The sequence below is a fragment of the Carassius auratus genome, unplaced genomic scaffold, assembly GCF_003368295.1.
Source record: "Carassius auratus strain Wakin unplaced genomic scaffold, ASM336829v1 scaf_tig00017072, whole genome shotgun sequence".
Taxonomy (NCBI): Eukaryota; Metazoa; Chordata; class Actinopteri; order Cypriniformes; family Cyprinidae; genus Carassius; species Carassius auratus.
The window spans coordinates 213,566-230,922 of record NW_020524738.1 but is presented as its reverse complement, the minus strand read 5'-3'; the positions used below and the strand labels follow the sequence as shown (position 1 = coordinate 230,922).

General features: G+C 35.3%; 1 protein-coding gene across 1 annotated transcript; it reads right to left on the bottom strand.

The window, feature by feature from the left end:
* Positions 1-3,688: 3,688 nt before the first annotated feature.
* Positions 3,689-16,936, bottom strand: LOC113075484 (gastrula zinc finger protein XlCGF57.1-like; the record flags this gene model as incomplete). Its single annotated transcript, XM_026248203.1, has 4 exons — positions 3,689-4,467; positions 9,488-9,691; positions 10,482-11,615; positions 16,882-16,936. Coding segments are annotated over 4 exons (1,485 nt in total), but the record flags the coding sequence as incomplete, so codon positions are not given.
* Between the last annotated feature and the right edge of the window lie 421 nt (positions 16,937-17,357).

Sequence of the window (17,357 nt, the reverse complement as noted above, 5' to 3'; positions counted from 1 at the left end):
TTATCATTATCATCTTATCAGTGTTATTGTTAGTTTGTCCCGTTTTTTACAGAAACACTAAATGATCAACAAAGCACCACCATCAGTCCTAAATTCAGTTAAAATGTCTATGCATTCATACACGGTTACCAAGTTTTAATTATAATTACTAAAGTTCTATCATTAAATAATACTTGATTATCCAGATATCATATTATAATTCTTGACTGACTGATGTTAAGAGTGTACTTTCAGGTATTTAAAAGCTGTGCCATTTAAAAAACATACAGTACACACACACACACTTATATACATATATATATATATATATATATATATATATATATGACGTTATATTTATCTTTTAAAAAAATAATATTGTGGCAATTTTTTCTCTGTGGTATCGAATATCGATATTTTTTCAAGGTATCGTATCGACGTTTGAAATTCCAGTATCGTGACAACACTATTTCTATCCTTGTTTAATTCTTCCCCTCAGTATTAACATATTAAAACATACGTCTAGAAATATACAAAATAAATAGTATAAATTCTTCTAAATATAAATAATAGTAAGAATTAAAAATTCAAGCACAAACACAGAAATTTTGTGACACCCATCTTCATTGACAAATAAGTAAATATACAATAGAACACATAAAATATAAATAATACTTGACTTCCTAAATCTTTACAGCAATAAAGTAATTAAAATATATCCCGGATGGCCCAATAGCGAAATGTCATTTCCAACTTAATGTTTCCAGCAATTTCTCGGAGGGGAAATGTTAAACCAGATTATTTCTACTGCTTTTTCATGGTGTTTTCACTGTTACAGGCTATCTTTACCAGAAAAAATCTGTCTCTATGGACCCTTTTCACATTTCCGGGTTTCTCAGCAGCAGAAGTCGTCATAGTTGTGTTAACTTGAAGAGCAGTGAATGGGAGAATACCACAAATATATTTTTTGTATTGTATTGCCATTTGCTCAAATAGCAAAAGAAAAACTCCACAATAGTGGTTTTGTGACTTTTTTTATTAAAAAGAAAAAAATTAATAGGCCGATAATGGCAGTCAGAAGCGATAACGATGTCAAATGAATGGTCCCTCCCATAGATGCTGCATCAGAAACACCCTCGCGTTAGCGTTAACTATTTTTTGTAATCTGATGCAAAGGTGATACAATACAAAGAATAGTGTTATAAATGTGCATACATTAAAAAAAAAAACGTATGAGGATATACGATGCTGATGGCATTGTGAACAATTGATTTATGATGAGTTATTGTTGCTTTTTGAACTACAAAATGAGTTTTTAATTCATTACTGAATAATAATTACATTAAATTTATCCATTTAGCAGACGCTTTTATCCAACGCAACTTACATTGCATTCAGGCTAACAATTTTTTTCTAACATGTGCTCCCTGGGATTCGAACCCCCAACCTTGCGCTCGTTAACGCAATGCTCTACCACTTGAGCTACAGGAACACTTGAATGAGTGATTGAATAATTGAATGAGACTGTAAATTATTACTGTAATGTTTTAATTCTAGACGTTTATTTGTATAAATGCTGTGTGTGCGTTAAGCTCTGCGTGAGCTGGGAGCAGAGTTGCCATGGAAACTCTTACTGCTCTTTTCACTGCTTTCAGGTAACTTTAGTCCCTAAAATCAAACAAATATTGCATATAAATGTTCCTGACACGTTTCTTACTTGTAATTGACATGTCTATTGAATATTTATTTTATAGAAATGGTTTAGTGTCTTCAAAAACAGTCCGTTAGCAGTTTTCAGGTAATGTAGACTAACCATGTTCCATACACAACGATATTCCGTATACATGACGTTTTAGCGTAAATTGCTCAATAAATACTTCCAGGTCGTACATAAATTATATATCCGTAGGATCAGTAAGTTTTCTAGGTGCGCCCAACAAGCACAAATCAAAATCACAATCACAAATGGTTAAATATATTACCTTTTGTTTAATAAATGCTTTGAATGGAAACTTTTCAACTTCGAATGCGGGCAATGATGACCACTTGCTCCACTCTCATCTGAGACGGGCAGCATATCTGTCAGCACAAGACGCGGTTTGCCCTTCATCCTTCGTTTCAGGAGGAAAAAAAGAAACTCTACAGAACAGATGGGAAGCTCCAAGATTAAAATGGGGGCTCTGAAAACACTGCTTGTTGAATAATTTGTTAATATTGTAAACTTTCATTTGAATACATTAAATAAGTGTTTAATGAATATTGTTGTGCCCTTTTTTTTCCAACCCCACTGTTACTGAACTGTAAAGTGAAAATATTGTGTGATTTATTTTGCATTCATTTTTCAGTTAAATATATTTCCCAATATCAAAGTTGATATTTTATGAGGATTTATTTTTGCTTTTTTTTTTGTTTTTACAGGACAGTACAGAAAGCACAGAAGTGGGAGAGAGAGGAGGGGATGGCGTCAGAAAGGACCTATAACCAAAAGTTGTATTGAAGTTTATAGCTGCTAGTCATTTGATTTTTAACCTTTTTCATGGACAGTGTTGATCTAAAAGCAAACTAGGCTCTAATTGAACACGTACAGTTGTGTATTTACCCATGTTGAAAGGTACGACGGTGAAACAATGTTGCGTTATCAAACTTGATTCTCATTACAAAATAAACAACTAATTCAACATTAATTTAACAAAATTCGCCCATGTGGAAGGTAAGTCGATGATATATATACATATACATTAATAAAGTGTAGTAAATACTATAATATATTACAGTGTACTACAATTTACTACAGTTTACTATTTACTACATTTTATGAACTCACTTAAGTCGATACTATAGTATGCAATAGCACAAGTTAAAAATGTGTAGTAAATACTATAATTTACTACACTTTACGGTAACACTTTAGAATAAGGTTCTATTAGTTAATGTTAGTTAATATATTAATTAACATGAACAAACAATGAATAATACATTTATTACTGTATTTATTCATCTTCGTTAATGTTAGTTATACAGTTATTCATTGTTAGTTCATGGTAATTCACAGTGCATTAACTAATGGTAACAAGCACAACTTTTGATTTAAATAATGCATTAGTAAATGTTGAAATTAACATGAACTAAGACTTATAAATGCTGTAGAAGGATTGTTCTTGCTTAGTTCATGTTAACGAAAGTAGTTAACTAACATTAACTAATGGAACCTTATTCTAAAGTGTTACCCACTTTACTATAGTAAATACTCAGTATATAAAGCAGGTTTGACGAATCAGTGGTCTGGCCTCCGTAAGTTAGACTACTAAAAAAACCTTTGGTCACGTACAAACAAGTGTGCGCCAAACACACCCGTGGATAATTTCATTTCCCACACAAATCGAGTCCGCTGTATGTCGGGTGTCCTTCGCCTTCAAGTCATGCATTCAAATAGTTTAATGCACAGCTAGCCATTGACTAATCCTCGGAAGTCAGACTCAATCAAAAATAAAATTATATTAATCACAAAGCATTAAAGTACAATAGATCTTTCAGCTGGATTGCAAAAAACGATATCGCATCGCAGACGGATATCTGGATATTATCACATGTAGAAACAGTTGGCAAGATACAGTTAGCTTGAGAATATTTATATACAAATAATAAATTGTTATTGTATTTCCTTAATTTCTCCAGCACCGAAAGCAGAACAGTTAAAATTTGAGTTTATTGATATGACGGTCTTTCATAATTTAGCCCCAGGGCGTATTACTGAGTTCAGACATTAATTCCTACTGAAAGAGAAGCAATTAAAGATCAATTAAAAATCTACATGACAGTATATCTTGCATCTGTGTTTACTAAATATATCATAGAAGCATGACTCATTATAAAAATAACAAAGAAGAACCAATTAAAAATATATCTTGGTATCTCTTAAAATGTTAGTCTCCTCTTCAGCTTCCTGAACAGTTTGTAAAAAGCTACTTTCCTTCATGAAAACATAAGCAAACTAAAAGTGATATGCATTATAAGACAAATGAACATGAATTAAATGAAAATCTAATTAGGGCTCAACAACACCGTGGGTAAAGACATGCGATGATGATAACATCGTTTGACAAAATATACAGACTGGCTGTACACATGAAAAAGATAAAGTGTCAGTTTTAGATTTATCAACTCTGGGACCAAGATGCTTTTTCCAGTGTGTATCTTCATGTGTTCCTTTAGATTTGCTGATTGTGTGAAACTCTTCCGACATTGATCACATGTGAATGATTTCTCTCCAGTATAAACTCTCATGTGATCCTCAAGACTTGTATTGCTTTTCAATCTCTTTCCACACTTAATGCAGATCACATATTTCTTGGCTCTTCTTTTCTTTAAATATTTCTGTTTGGTTTGAGAGGAACTCTCAAAAAAAGAAAAGTTTTTCTCTAGTTTTGACATGATGTTTCTCCTCAACTTCACTTGATTCTTTATACTCCTCGTTTTCTTCAATCAACTCTGAAATAAAAGTAAAACAAAACGTTTTTATTTTCAGTATCTTGTAAAAAAGCTGAGAAATGTGAAAATAAAAGTGAAACCTGATGTAACAGCGCAGGGCTCCAGTCTAATGCTGGGTACACACACAAGATAATCGGGCTGACTTGGGACCGATTATTCCCCTTCCGATAATCGTAGGCAATGTCCCGATTATGTAATTTTCATGTAGAAAAATTGATATATTCTACTCTTACTAAACGTAAAATATTTTCGAAATTCAATATATAAAGCAAATCATAGAAATGAATGAATAATAAGTAAGTCACCTTCACTGCCATCTACTAGGCATGTAACAATTCACTGAACTCAAGATTCAATTCTATTTACGATTTTGATTTAACGATTTGATTCACAATTTTTGTGAAAAATGATTTTTAAGACAAATTATGAATTAAATGTGTCTTTTTATTATTGTTTGGACAAAATGTTGTAAATTTCTTTGTGAAATTATATATCTATAATAATATACAGGGCCGCTGCTGGCCAAATGGGTGCCCTAAGCAGGATTGTATTGTTTTAACCCCCTTCCTCATATATTATAAGAAATAAATAAATAAATAAAACCACTATGGGGTGAAAATAGAACTTTAATAAAATAAAAAAAGTTAATAAATGAATAAATTGTATTATTTACAAATTACAACTGTAGCTCTTGACATTTATCTATGGGTATAACTTTATTATGACTCTCATTTATTGTTTAGTCTCAAACATTCAGAAATCTTGAAAAAGAAAATTAAATAGTTTTACTATGATAAAACCATGGTTTATTTTAGTAAGGGTTGTTATGTCCACATGTATTGTTTAAGGAAATTATAGAGTCTATGTCATCTATAACAAAAAAAAGAAAGAAAAAGATTAAAGGGGGGGGGGGGTGAAATGCTTGTTTTCACTCAATATCCTGTTAATCTTGAGTACCTATAGAGTAGCACTGCATCCTTCATAACTCCAAAAAGTCTTTAGTTTTATTATATTCATAAGAGAAAGGTAGTTGTAGAGAAGATAGTTGTTAAAAGTGGTTATATATAGTGTTACTGCTTCTGGGTTTCTGTGTCAGCACTTGTTTGATCTGTTCATAACAGAATGATTCTCATTAGATCTCGCAGCACTGTGTAGTATAAGTCGTACTTATATGACCGCCATCAGTTCGTAGCAGTGAATGAAGATCTAATCTAACACAAGTGCAGTATTGAGTACCTCAAGGCTCAGTACTAGGGCCGCTACTCTTCACGCTTTATATGTTACCGTTGGGAGATATCATTAGGAAACATGGTGTTAGCTTTCACTGTTATGCTGATGATACGCAGCTCTATATTTCCTCGCAGCCAGGTGAAACACACCAATTTGAAAAACTAATGGAATGCATAGTCAATATAAAAACTGGATGACGAGTAATTTCTTACTGCTAAATACAGAAAAAAAACAGAGGTGTTAATTATAGGACCTAAAAACTCTTTTAGCTTGTAATAACCTACAACACTGTCTAAGACTTGATGGCTGCCCTGTCAATTCTTCATCATCAGTTAGGAACCTAGGTGTGCTATTTGATCGTAATCTTTCCTTAGAAAGCCACGTTTCTAGCATTTGTAAAACTGCATTTTTCCATCTCAAAAATATATCTAAATTACGGCCTATGCTCTCAATGTCAAATGCAGAAATGCTAATCCATGCATTTATGACCGCAAGGTTAGATTATTGTAATGCTTTATTGGGTGGTTGTTCTGCACGCTTGGTAAACAAACTACAGCTAGTCCAAAATGCAGCAGCAAGAGTTCTTACTAGAACCAGGAAGTATGACCATATTAGCCCGGTCCTGTCAACACTGCACTGGCTCCCTATCAAACATCATATAGATTTTAAAATATTGCTTATTACTTATATTACTTATAATTGAATGGTTTAGCACCTCAGTAGTTGAATGAGCTCTTTTTACATTATAATCCTCTACGTCCGCTACGTTCTCAAAACTCAGGCAATTTGATAATACTTAGAATATCAAAATCAACTGCGGGCGGCAAATCCTTTTCCTATTTGGCGCCTAAACTCTGGAATAACCTACCTAACATTGTTCGGGAGGCAGACACACTCTTGCAGTTTAGATCTAGATTAAAGACCCATCTCTTTAACCTGGCTTACACATAACATACTAATATGCTTTTAATATCCAAATCCGTTAAAGGATTTTTAGGCTGCATTAATTAGGTAAACCGGAACCGGAACACTTCACATAACACCGTACTTTCTACATCATTAGAAGAATGGCATCTACGCTAATATTTGTCTGTTTCTCTCTAGTTCCGAGGTCACCGTAGCCACCAGAGGAGGTCAGAGGAGAACTGGCCCCCCAACTGAGCCTGGTTTCTCCCAAGGTTTTTTTCTCCATTCTGTCACCGATGGAGTTTCGGTTCCTTGCCGCTGTCGCCTCTGGCTTGCTTAGTTGGGGTCACTTCATGTACAACGATATCGTTGACTTGATTGCAAATAAATGCACACACACTGTTTAACTGAACAGAGATGACATCACTGAATTCAATGATGAACTGCCTTTAACTATCATTTTAAATTAAATGCTCTTACATTTTCCACCCTATTTATAGTTCTCCTTGCCCTCTTGTTTTTGCCAGTTTGTGGTCATTTTCAACCCTTTTGTCACTGACTTTGTCTGTGGATGTGTCTGAGTGGGGTTTCTTGTCTCCCTGCCTGGTTGGTCTTGTGCCCTTGTCTTACCTAGTCCTTTGTAGTACCATGTTCTTGTCTTTCTCCTTGTTTTTGCAATTTGCCTTTTGTCACTTTTTTTATTTATCCAGTTCTTCTAGTCCTGATCTTTTGTTTTGCATTTTGTTTGGTATTAAGTTAGATGTGTTTGTTAGATTTGTAATAATTTCTTATTTAGTTACTTTACTTTTTATAAGTTTTCTTATTTTATTTATCCCCCTGCCTGTTTTGGAGTATTTGGGTTCCTGTGGAGCTTTGTCCTTTCTTGTCTCTTTGTGTTAGAGTTCCTGTCCTGACCTCTGAGTCTTGCCACTGGTTCTCCCTGCCTGGTACTTAGTTCACTTCAGAGTCGGCGTTCAACAAGTATCTGAGCTCAGCTCTATGGTGCCTTGCTTGGCCCTCTCTATCTGCCTGGTCTTGCAGCTCCTTCTGCTGCTACTGTAATCTGCCAGTTGCTGTCCCAGACTGTTCTAGTGGTCTACCCTAGCTGCCTCTTTGTTTACTGTGTTCCTGATGTTGTATCACCTGTGCACCTCACTACCCTTTTGTATCAGCCCATTTTGTCAATAAACCCACATCACTCAATCTGCTAATACAGTGATACTCAAATCTGGCTTGTGAGATCCAATTTCCTGCAGAGTTATAAGGAAATACTGAAAGTGACATTCAGCCAAGTATGGTGACCCATACTCAGAATTCATGCTCTGCATTTAACCCATCCAAAGTGCACACACACAGCAGTGAACACACAAACCGTGAATACACGCCCGGAGCAGTGGGAAATCATTTATGCTGCAGCACCCGGGGAGCAGTTAGGGTTTGGTGCCTTGCTCAAGGGCATCCAGTCGTGGTAATACCAGCCCCAGACTCGAACCCACAACCTTAGGATTAGGCCACTACTTCCCCCAACTGACTTCCCCCAACTAGCTCCAACCCTAATCAAACAAAACTACCTGTGATTTTCTTATGATCCTGAAGACATTGATTAGCAAACTAAAGGTGTGTTTGATTAGCGTTAGAGCTAAACTCTTCAGGAGTTCTGGATCTCACGAGCCAGATTTGAGGATCACTGTGCTAATGGGCCCTCCTTTCAGATCCCTGACAGGCGTTGTGTGATTAGTGACGAATGCCATTCAACAAAACAAAATTCCATTCACGTATTAGAAGTACAAACTGAGGATTTGCAAAGAAAAATGTCAGAGGATTTACTTTGCTTCCTTTGCTCCTATAAACAAACTCTCAAGACTAGCATATCTTAGAGGTTTGTGCACTGCACATACGTGCTCCATCATCTGCGGGAACAGCTATCACATATGACAGATAATGGAAGTGAGAGAAAAGAGTTTATGTTTGAAATATGGAAATTTTTTCTTACAAAAACGCATGCATTCACTACATGAGATTATTAACCCACCAGAGCCGTCTGAGCCATAATTTATTATGAATGTTCATGCTTTATTTGTGGACTGTTCAAATGCAAGACCCGCTGAGTGCAATGATAGAGCTTAGATAGCCTGGACAATTTTTAATATAACTCCGTCTGGATTCATCTGAAAGAAGAAAATCATAAAAAATCTAGTTTGCTTGTCTAATTTGAATTTTTGGGTGAACTAACCCTTCAAAAATATTTGATAAACTACGCAACTGACCATTCGCAGGGAACATGATGGACAGGTGATCTGACCAATCAGAATGTGGATGTATTTTGTGCTGCCGCTGCTATCTGCCATCTTGCCCGACTGAATTGAAATATATTGAAATTTTATTTTTCAATATAACTAAACATAAAAACGTGTGCAGAGGGGTTAACCTGTGCTCTTGTCGATTGCCACAGTAACAGCAATACAAATGTATCCCATCCAAAGTAAACACAGCAGTGAACACACTACCAGAGCAGTGGGAAGCCTTTTTTTGATTTGGTGCCTGGGGAGCAGTTGGAGGTTCTGTGCCTTGCCTTGGTGGGAGAGCAATGTTATGTTTAATGACTAAAATAGTTTGTAGAACCCTTCAATACATTTGGTAAATATTTTTCCCTAAAAGGGGTGGGATTCTTTTTTTCATTAAATACCATGTTCTGGTACCCATCCCTTCTTACAAGAGAAGCACAGAAAGATCAGTTGCAAAGCTACATGACAGTATATTAGTCATTTTATAAACAACAGTGAATTAAAAAAAAAAACACAATAATAATATGTTTTGGCAGTTATTTGGGGAGGAACTTCATCTTTTATTTGATCAGAATTTCAGCTGAATCTTGAATACTTACTATGATTGTTTTTTGTATGAATGTGTAGAGCAGATGAACGATTGAAACACTTCCCACATTCAGTGCAGTGATACGGTTTCTCTCCGGTGTGGATCCTCTCATGTCTTTTCAGATTTCCTAACACACTGAAGCTCTTGTCACAGTGTGAACACTTGTAAGGTTTCTCTCCAGTGTGGATCCTCTCATGCTGTTTTAAACAATTTGCTGTATGAGAGAAAAGAGAATCAGTGTGGTACAGTTTTTGCTCAAGTCACTTCAGTGTTTTTAACGTTTTACTGAGGAGATGCATTTTTTATTTTTATTTTTTCTGGAAACAGCCGGGCCAATCAACAAACAGAGGGCGGGCTGAGAGCCGTGACGTAGATGCGTAGATTAACTTCGCATAATCTGCAAAAGTCATTTACAGCCATGTTAACTCCGGTATTTCGCTCGCATCATCATGTGTTTACAACAGGTTTATAGTGGAAGTTCAATCATAGATTTGAGTTCGATGCATGATGTCTGTGCTTCGATGCGGCTGTACAGGCGAATAACATACGTCATAACTAAACGTATCTGATTGGCTTAAGGTAACCAATGATTTTAAACTTCAGACAAGCGCCCCCTAGTGAGAGAGAAAACACTTCTCTATTGTGCCATTCCAGACTCTGTCTACGAAGCAAAGTGAAGTAGCAGAGCCTGGTATTACCAGGCTACCCCCCCCCCCAACTCGAACCCTTGGTATCGTTAATATTTTATCAGTATCGTTAGTATTCTTACGATACTGCACATCAGTCCAGCTCTTTAATGGTATTCTTTTTTTCATTAAATACTGTGTTCTGGTACCCATCCCTTCTTACAAGAGAAGCACAGAAAGATCAGTTGCAAAGCTACATGACAGTCATATTAAAAACAACAGTGAATTAAAAATAATACTAATATGTTTTGGCACTTATTTGGGGAGGAACTCCATCTTTGATTTGATCAGAATTTCAGCTGAATCTTGAATACTTACTATGATTGTTTTTTGTATGTTTGTGTAGACCAGATGAACGATTGAAACACTTCCCACATTCAGTGCAGTGATACGGTTTCTCTCCGGTGTGGATCCTCTCATGTCTTCTCAGATTTGATGCATGGTTGAATCTCTTGTCACAGTGTGAACACTTATAAGGTTTTTCTCCAGTGTGAATCATCTGGTGCTGATTTAAACACTTTGCTGAAATAAAAGTCTTTTCACACTCGCAGCACATGTACTCTTTCACACCAGTATGTGTTTTCTGATGTTCATTCAAAATTGAAAAACGTGAAAAACTCTTTCCACACAAACTACATGAATGTGGTTTCTCCTTTGTATGAACTTTCAAGTGCTGCTTCAGGTCTGAAGCTCTTAAAAATCTTTTACCGCATTGATCACATGAGTGCTGCTTCTCTCCAGTGTGGGTGTTCATGTGTCTCTTAAGGTTTGCTGAGTGTGAGAAACTATTCCCGCACTGATCACAAGTGTACAGTTTCTCATCAGTATGAACTCTCATGTGAATCTCAAGACTACATTTGCTAATCAAACTCTTCCCACATTGATTACATGTGTACAGTTTCTCTCCTGTATGAATTCTCATATGTCTTATAAGGATTCCTTTCCATGCAAAACTCTTCCCGCATTGATCACAAGTGTACAGTTTCTCACCAGTATGAACTCTCATGTGACGCTTAAGACTATATTTAAATTTCAAACTCTTTCCACATTGATTACATGTGTACAGTTTCTCTCCTGTATGAATTTTCATATGTGTCATAAAGATTACTTTTCGTGCAAAACTCTTCCCGCATTGATCACAAGTGTACGGATTCTCTCCAGTGTGGATCCTCTCGTGTGTTTTCAGTCTTGATGGATCCCTGAATCTCTTGTCACAGTGTGAACACTTATAAGGTTTCTCTCCAGTGTGAATTCTCATGTGAACATCAAAACTATTTTTTCTTCTCAAACTCTTTCCACACAGAGTGCAGATGAAAGATTTCTTGGCTCTTATTTTCTTTAAATCTTTCTGTTTGGTTTGAGAGCAACTCAAAGGTTTTTCTCCAGTTTTGACATGATGTTTCTCCTCATCTTCACTCAATTCTTGGTTCTCCTCACTTTCTTCAATAAACTCTAAATAAAAGATCAGAAATGTTAAAGTACATAAAAGTCAACCCTAGTCTTACAGACAATTTCTATTCTAAATTTTGCTCCTTTTGATGCAATTTTCAAAACCTTACCTTCCTGAAACTTTTCATGAGTGAAGTACATTGATCTTCAAAATAATATTTTTAAAACATTATAGACACAAATCATGTTCCTATAAGGAGAACTATTAAATATGTTTGATCAACTAAACAAGTATTTAACATACATTTTGTTGAAAAGGTGTACCTTATTATTTGCTGCTCCATCTATATTATTCAACCGCTCTAAAGATTGTTTCTGTTACAACAAACTAAATATAAACTGCAGTGTTCTGCAGTGATGTGTTCTTGCTCTGCCCCTTTAATCAGGGCTACATCTATATATATTTAATGTAATCGTAGTAAAGCACTGAATTTGGAGCACACGTTTGACTGAACTGTTTGCTTTGTCTTTATTTCCTATTACATAAGTCTCTTATACTTAATACTTATAGTTTTGTAATGGCTATTATTGTTCACTAAAACTGATAGGCTTTTTAACAAAAAAGGTAGAGTTGTGCTTCATGTAATATTTCATTGTATTATTCATACAGTAAAGATAATCAGAGTATATGTGGACATATTGCCTAAAACACATTAATATGTTTTATATTTTAAAAATCAAATGAAAAGAGGGTTGTGTTTTATCATTTGTTTTGTTAATGATACACAAAGTGAAGAAAACAAAGAGGCAGTGGTGTTTGATTTCATTTTGTTTTATTGTGTGTATGCATTTCAAGAACCACAGGTTTTGGGCTGTTAATTTTAAAAGTGTCATATGATGCAATTTATGTTTTTTTCCTTTGTATTTGGTGTGTTATAATCTCTTGGTGCATATAGAAGATCTGTAAAGTTGCAAAACCTAAAGTCTCAAATCCAAAGAGATATTCTTTATAAAAGTTAAGATTCGTCCACACCCCCCTAAAATGGCTCCCACACATCTACCTCACAATGTGTGAATATTTGCATAATGCCAGAGAAGACTACAATGCCGGGTGTTCTGACTCAAAGACAGTAAGTACATTTTTTTATATTTAAAGAATTTTCATAATAACTAGTTTAGAGGTCAACCGATTTATCGGTTTAACCGATTAATCGGCACCGATAGTTGATTACTGAAACAATCGGTTATCTGAAAAAATCCATGCCGATAGTTTTCTGCGTTTCATCCGTTGCTGGAGCGGCTAATAGTTTCCCAGTTTAGGTCCATTGCTGGAGCGGCTGAGAAGGGTCTGTTTTCATTATACAGTGCGAGAGCGGCCTCTAGAGGCTAAATCCCTGACTGCATGTGCTGTCTGTTTAGACATGTGACTCTGTACACTGAACAAAGCGAGACACACAGAAAATCCTGCCGTGCCTCAGAGTGCCATTCACATAGTTTTCCATTAAATTACATTAACAACAATTCGGAGCGAATGTAATGTACATCATGAATTGTAAATTGAGCATTTTCATCTAAACGTTTGTCTTTCTGTGGCTCAAATAAAGCCTGTATGCTTCATTTATATAGCTATAACATAGATCGATTTTTCTGTTTGCTCCGTTTTTTAAACACGAAACTTCAAACTTATATTTGCCTCACTGTTTATTCTTAAAGTCAACGTGTCCGTTTGATGAATAAATAAACTGTTTTAGAGCGCTGCTCGAGTAGAAAGCGACGTGTGCGGAGTAGAGCTGAAGATCTTTGCCCGAACCCGACGGGACCCGTCGGGACCCGACGGGTTCGGGCTTAATTTCTATCATCTTACGCGGGCTCGGGCCGGGCTCAGGCTTGCACTTTGGTTTGTGAGGTAAACGAGCGGTCATGTGATGTGTTTCGATTAGCGCGAGAAAGATGCGAAAATGAATGCTGAGCAGGTGTAACGGAGGCTTGCTTCTGGTGATTACGTTTTGGTTGCACCAGCAACTAAAGCAAACTCTGAGCAAGGTGTGGAAAAAGAATAATGAGTGAATAATGACGCACCATCAGTGAGCGCAGGAACGCGCTGAAGACATCTACAGTGGATTCAATCATTTTCCTCCACAAAAACATGTAGACCTAGCCTAATCTCTGTGAGTAAAGGTTTTTCAAATGATAACTAAATATTCATTGAGTCTTAAATGCATAATGTTGACAGAGAATTTACGCTAATGTTGGCATTATTCTTTTATTAAATAAAGCAAATCCGGCGGAGCCTTTATCTTAATTTCGTTATTGCCAAATACCCATCTTAATTTAAAATTAATCTTAATTTAATTTTTTTTAAATGACTCGTTTTTATTGGTGCGTTGGTCTATTTACTACAGGTTAAATGAGCCTATGTCTAGAATGCTGAGATGTTACGATGTTACAGAGGACTTATTTTATTTCTTTATTCCAACTTCCAAGTGGTCTAGTCTACGTTAGCTATGAGTAAATTATGTTAAAACATGAATAAATTGCTCATTGTTGGCAAAAGGCAAAAGAGCTGTGTGCGTGCGCACATTTGAATAATGTCGGGCTGTAAACGGGTTCGGGCTTTAAAAAAGCTGTCAATCAAAATGTACTTGTCGGGCTCGGGTCCTGTCGGGCCTAACTTTTAAGGCCCGATTACAGCTCTAGTGCGGAGTGTATGTGACACAGGTCCGGAGTGTATGTGACACAGGTGTGCACCCCCTGCTACTACTAAAATGAAACAAACATAATTTTTACAGGAATAATCACACACATAATTTTAAGTAAATGAAATACAAATAAAATTTATGTTTCATGTCTTGATTTGATAACAATAAAAATGTAAATAAATAAAGAATATTTGAGGGGGAAAAATCATTAGGCTTCTTTAAGAAGTTAAAATTAATTAAGTTGTTTTGTGCGTTCAAATAATTAGACATGCTAAAACAGAATTTTGTAACAGGTTCAGTACTGTTTTTTGTTTAGTATCATTTTAAAAACTATCGGTTAATTACTCGGTATCGGCCAGTGTGGTCCAACCTTGTTATCGGTATTGGCAAAATCCACTATCGGTTGACCTCTAAACTAGTTATAATGACTTATACTGCCTTTTTACGCATTGCGTTGCATTGCACCACATAAACATAAAACCATGTCTGCATTTGTGATCGAAAAAAATGACAAACTACAAGCGCTAATCTACACTGCTCAAAACTCACGAAACAGAAAAGAGGCAACGGTGGTTGATATCATATTGTTTCTTTGTTATGTATATGCGTTCCCTGAACTTCATTTCTACAGCTATTTATATACAGAGGTGGGTAGTAACGAGTTACATTTACCTCATTACATGTACTTGAATACATTTTTGGGTAACTAATACTTTTGGAGTACATTTAAAAATAGGTAGGTGACTTTGAAATAGGGGTGTCTGATCTGCTTTTGCAGAAATATCGTAGTATGGTGCTAAAGCGCTCATTTTATCAGCTGCAGTTCTGGAGCATCCGTCATTTAACTTTACAACTCCACACGCATTCACAGCAGTGTTAACTCAGCGGTAGAGTTACTCTCTCATTCACATGTGCTTTTAAATGTTTCATTCGCAAACTGAACTTAGCTATCTTTTGTGTTAATACTGTCAAAACACACAAGGTTTACATGTAGACTCAAGTTGGTTATGTCTCAAAATAGCATTTATGTTCAGAAGAATAAAGAATCAAAAGTGGTTTTAAACCTGAAAGAGTTTAAGTAAATGGTGGTATAAAAAAATTTAACAGCTGACATAATTTTTATTTTGAGTGAACTATTTAACGTTAATGAAACAACAAAACACATTTAGATTTGAATTTTCTCGAGCCAACCTAAATATTAGCAGTTTTAAATGTTCACAACAAAACTGCGATGCAAATAAAAAAACAACTGCAAACTAAGAAAACAACTTAATCAATTTGAAAACGAATGTGCTGCAAATACTTAACACAGCCAAACAAAGAAACGCTCAGCTAATAAAATTGCTTATTCAGTTGTGAGCATTTGCAGCAAACTGCTGTCAAACTGATGATGTTTTCTTGATTTACTGGTGCTTTTTTTATTTGATTGCGTTTTCTGAAGTTGCAGCACGTTGAGCTCTCTCGGCCAGAAACAGCCTTAGTCTAGTCCAGAATTCAATAAATTAAATTAAACCTACCAGGAAGCAGGTTTAACCTCAAATTAACATTGCCTTTCCAGTCTTTGTGTAAAAAAAATTATTGGCACCCTTGGTAGATATGAACAAATAAGCCTGTGAAAGCCTTATATATATGAAGAGTTCGGTTGCAAAACGCGATAAACGCCATTTTTTGACATTTGGATTTGAAATCACTGTTCAGATGTACCTTAATCTATGTGTGAATTGCTGCCATTAATAAGATTTAAAAATGTACATTTTAAGCCTACTACAAAAAATTTTTTTCACAAAACGCGATATCCGCCAGCCCAGTTTCTTTACAAAGTGCGATATAGGATAGCAATCTTTGTATATACTATTCCATATATTTATGATGTATTGTTTTTTTAACCAATTTAAGATGTTTGACAATGTTATGATAAATATGTTGCATTTTGGCATGGTTTTTGACTTATTTATGAACTATTTATGGACATATAAATTAAATAAAACATATCCTGGATTTGAAGAATATTGTGTCCCTGGCCTTCACTGAGCTCAAGTAATAGTTTAATATATTTAATTGTGAATGAACTTGACTGTTGATGTCTTAAATAATAATGTCAAATAACCAACATTTCTCAAAATGGATATATCTCGTTTTGCAACGAAACTCTTCATATATATATATATATATATATATATATATATATATATATTTTTTTTTTTTTGAAAGATCAAAAGGTAAACATACAGGTTTATTTTCACATCCTTCTTTGATCAGATTTTCTTAGGGTGCCAATAATTCTGACCATCTCTGTCTCTCTCTCTCTCTCTAAAACAGCTGTTTATGTTTAACATTATAAACAATAATTTGCATGTTGCAAAACTGACAAAAGTGGGAGATGATATGCAATAATTTTTTACAAACAGATTTCTAGGCATTCCTTTTCTTTTCTTTTACACCTGTGTTCAGTTTACTTTGCTTACTTTAAAAAAAAAAGTTAACTGTTTTTTTTTCAGTATTTTTCCACTGCTATTGTTTTCTTTGGATTTGATTCTCAGTTCCATTAAATTTCAAGCTTTTCTTTGTTCATTCCATCTTTTATAGGCAAATAGTCAAACATTAAAGATGAATGAAAAATAAACACCAACCTCCTTGTTCCTCGTGTTTTATTCTCCTGGTTTCTGGTTCCTCGTGTTTTATTCTCCAGGTTTCTGGTTCCTCGTGTTTTATTCTCCATGTTTCTGGTTCCTCGTGTTTTATTCTCCTGGTTTCTGGTTCCTCATGTTTTATTCTCCTGGTCTCTGGTTCCTCGTGTTTTATTCTCCAGGTTTCTGGTTCCTCGTGTTTTATTCTCCAGGTTTCTGGTTCCTCGTGTTTTATTCTCCAGGTTTCTGGTTCCTCGTGTTTTATTCTCCAAGTTTCTGGCTCCTCTTGTTTTATTCTCCAGGTTTCTGGTTCCTCATGTTTTATTCTCCAGGTTTCTTGTTCACTCGTGTTCTCTTCACTCTCCTCTTTAAAGAACATCATCTTCAAAGAAGCAGATCTCAGTTCAGATGACACTCCTCCAGATATTATTCCTGCTTGATTCAAAACTTATTCTCGACTGTGAGGATGAGAATATTAC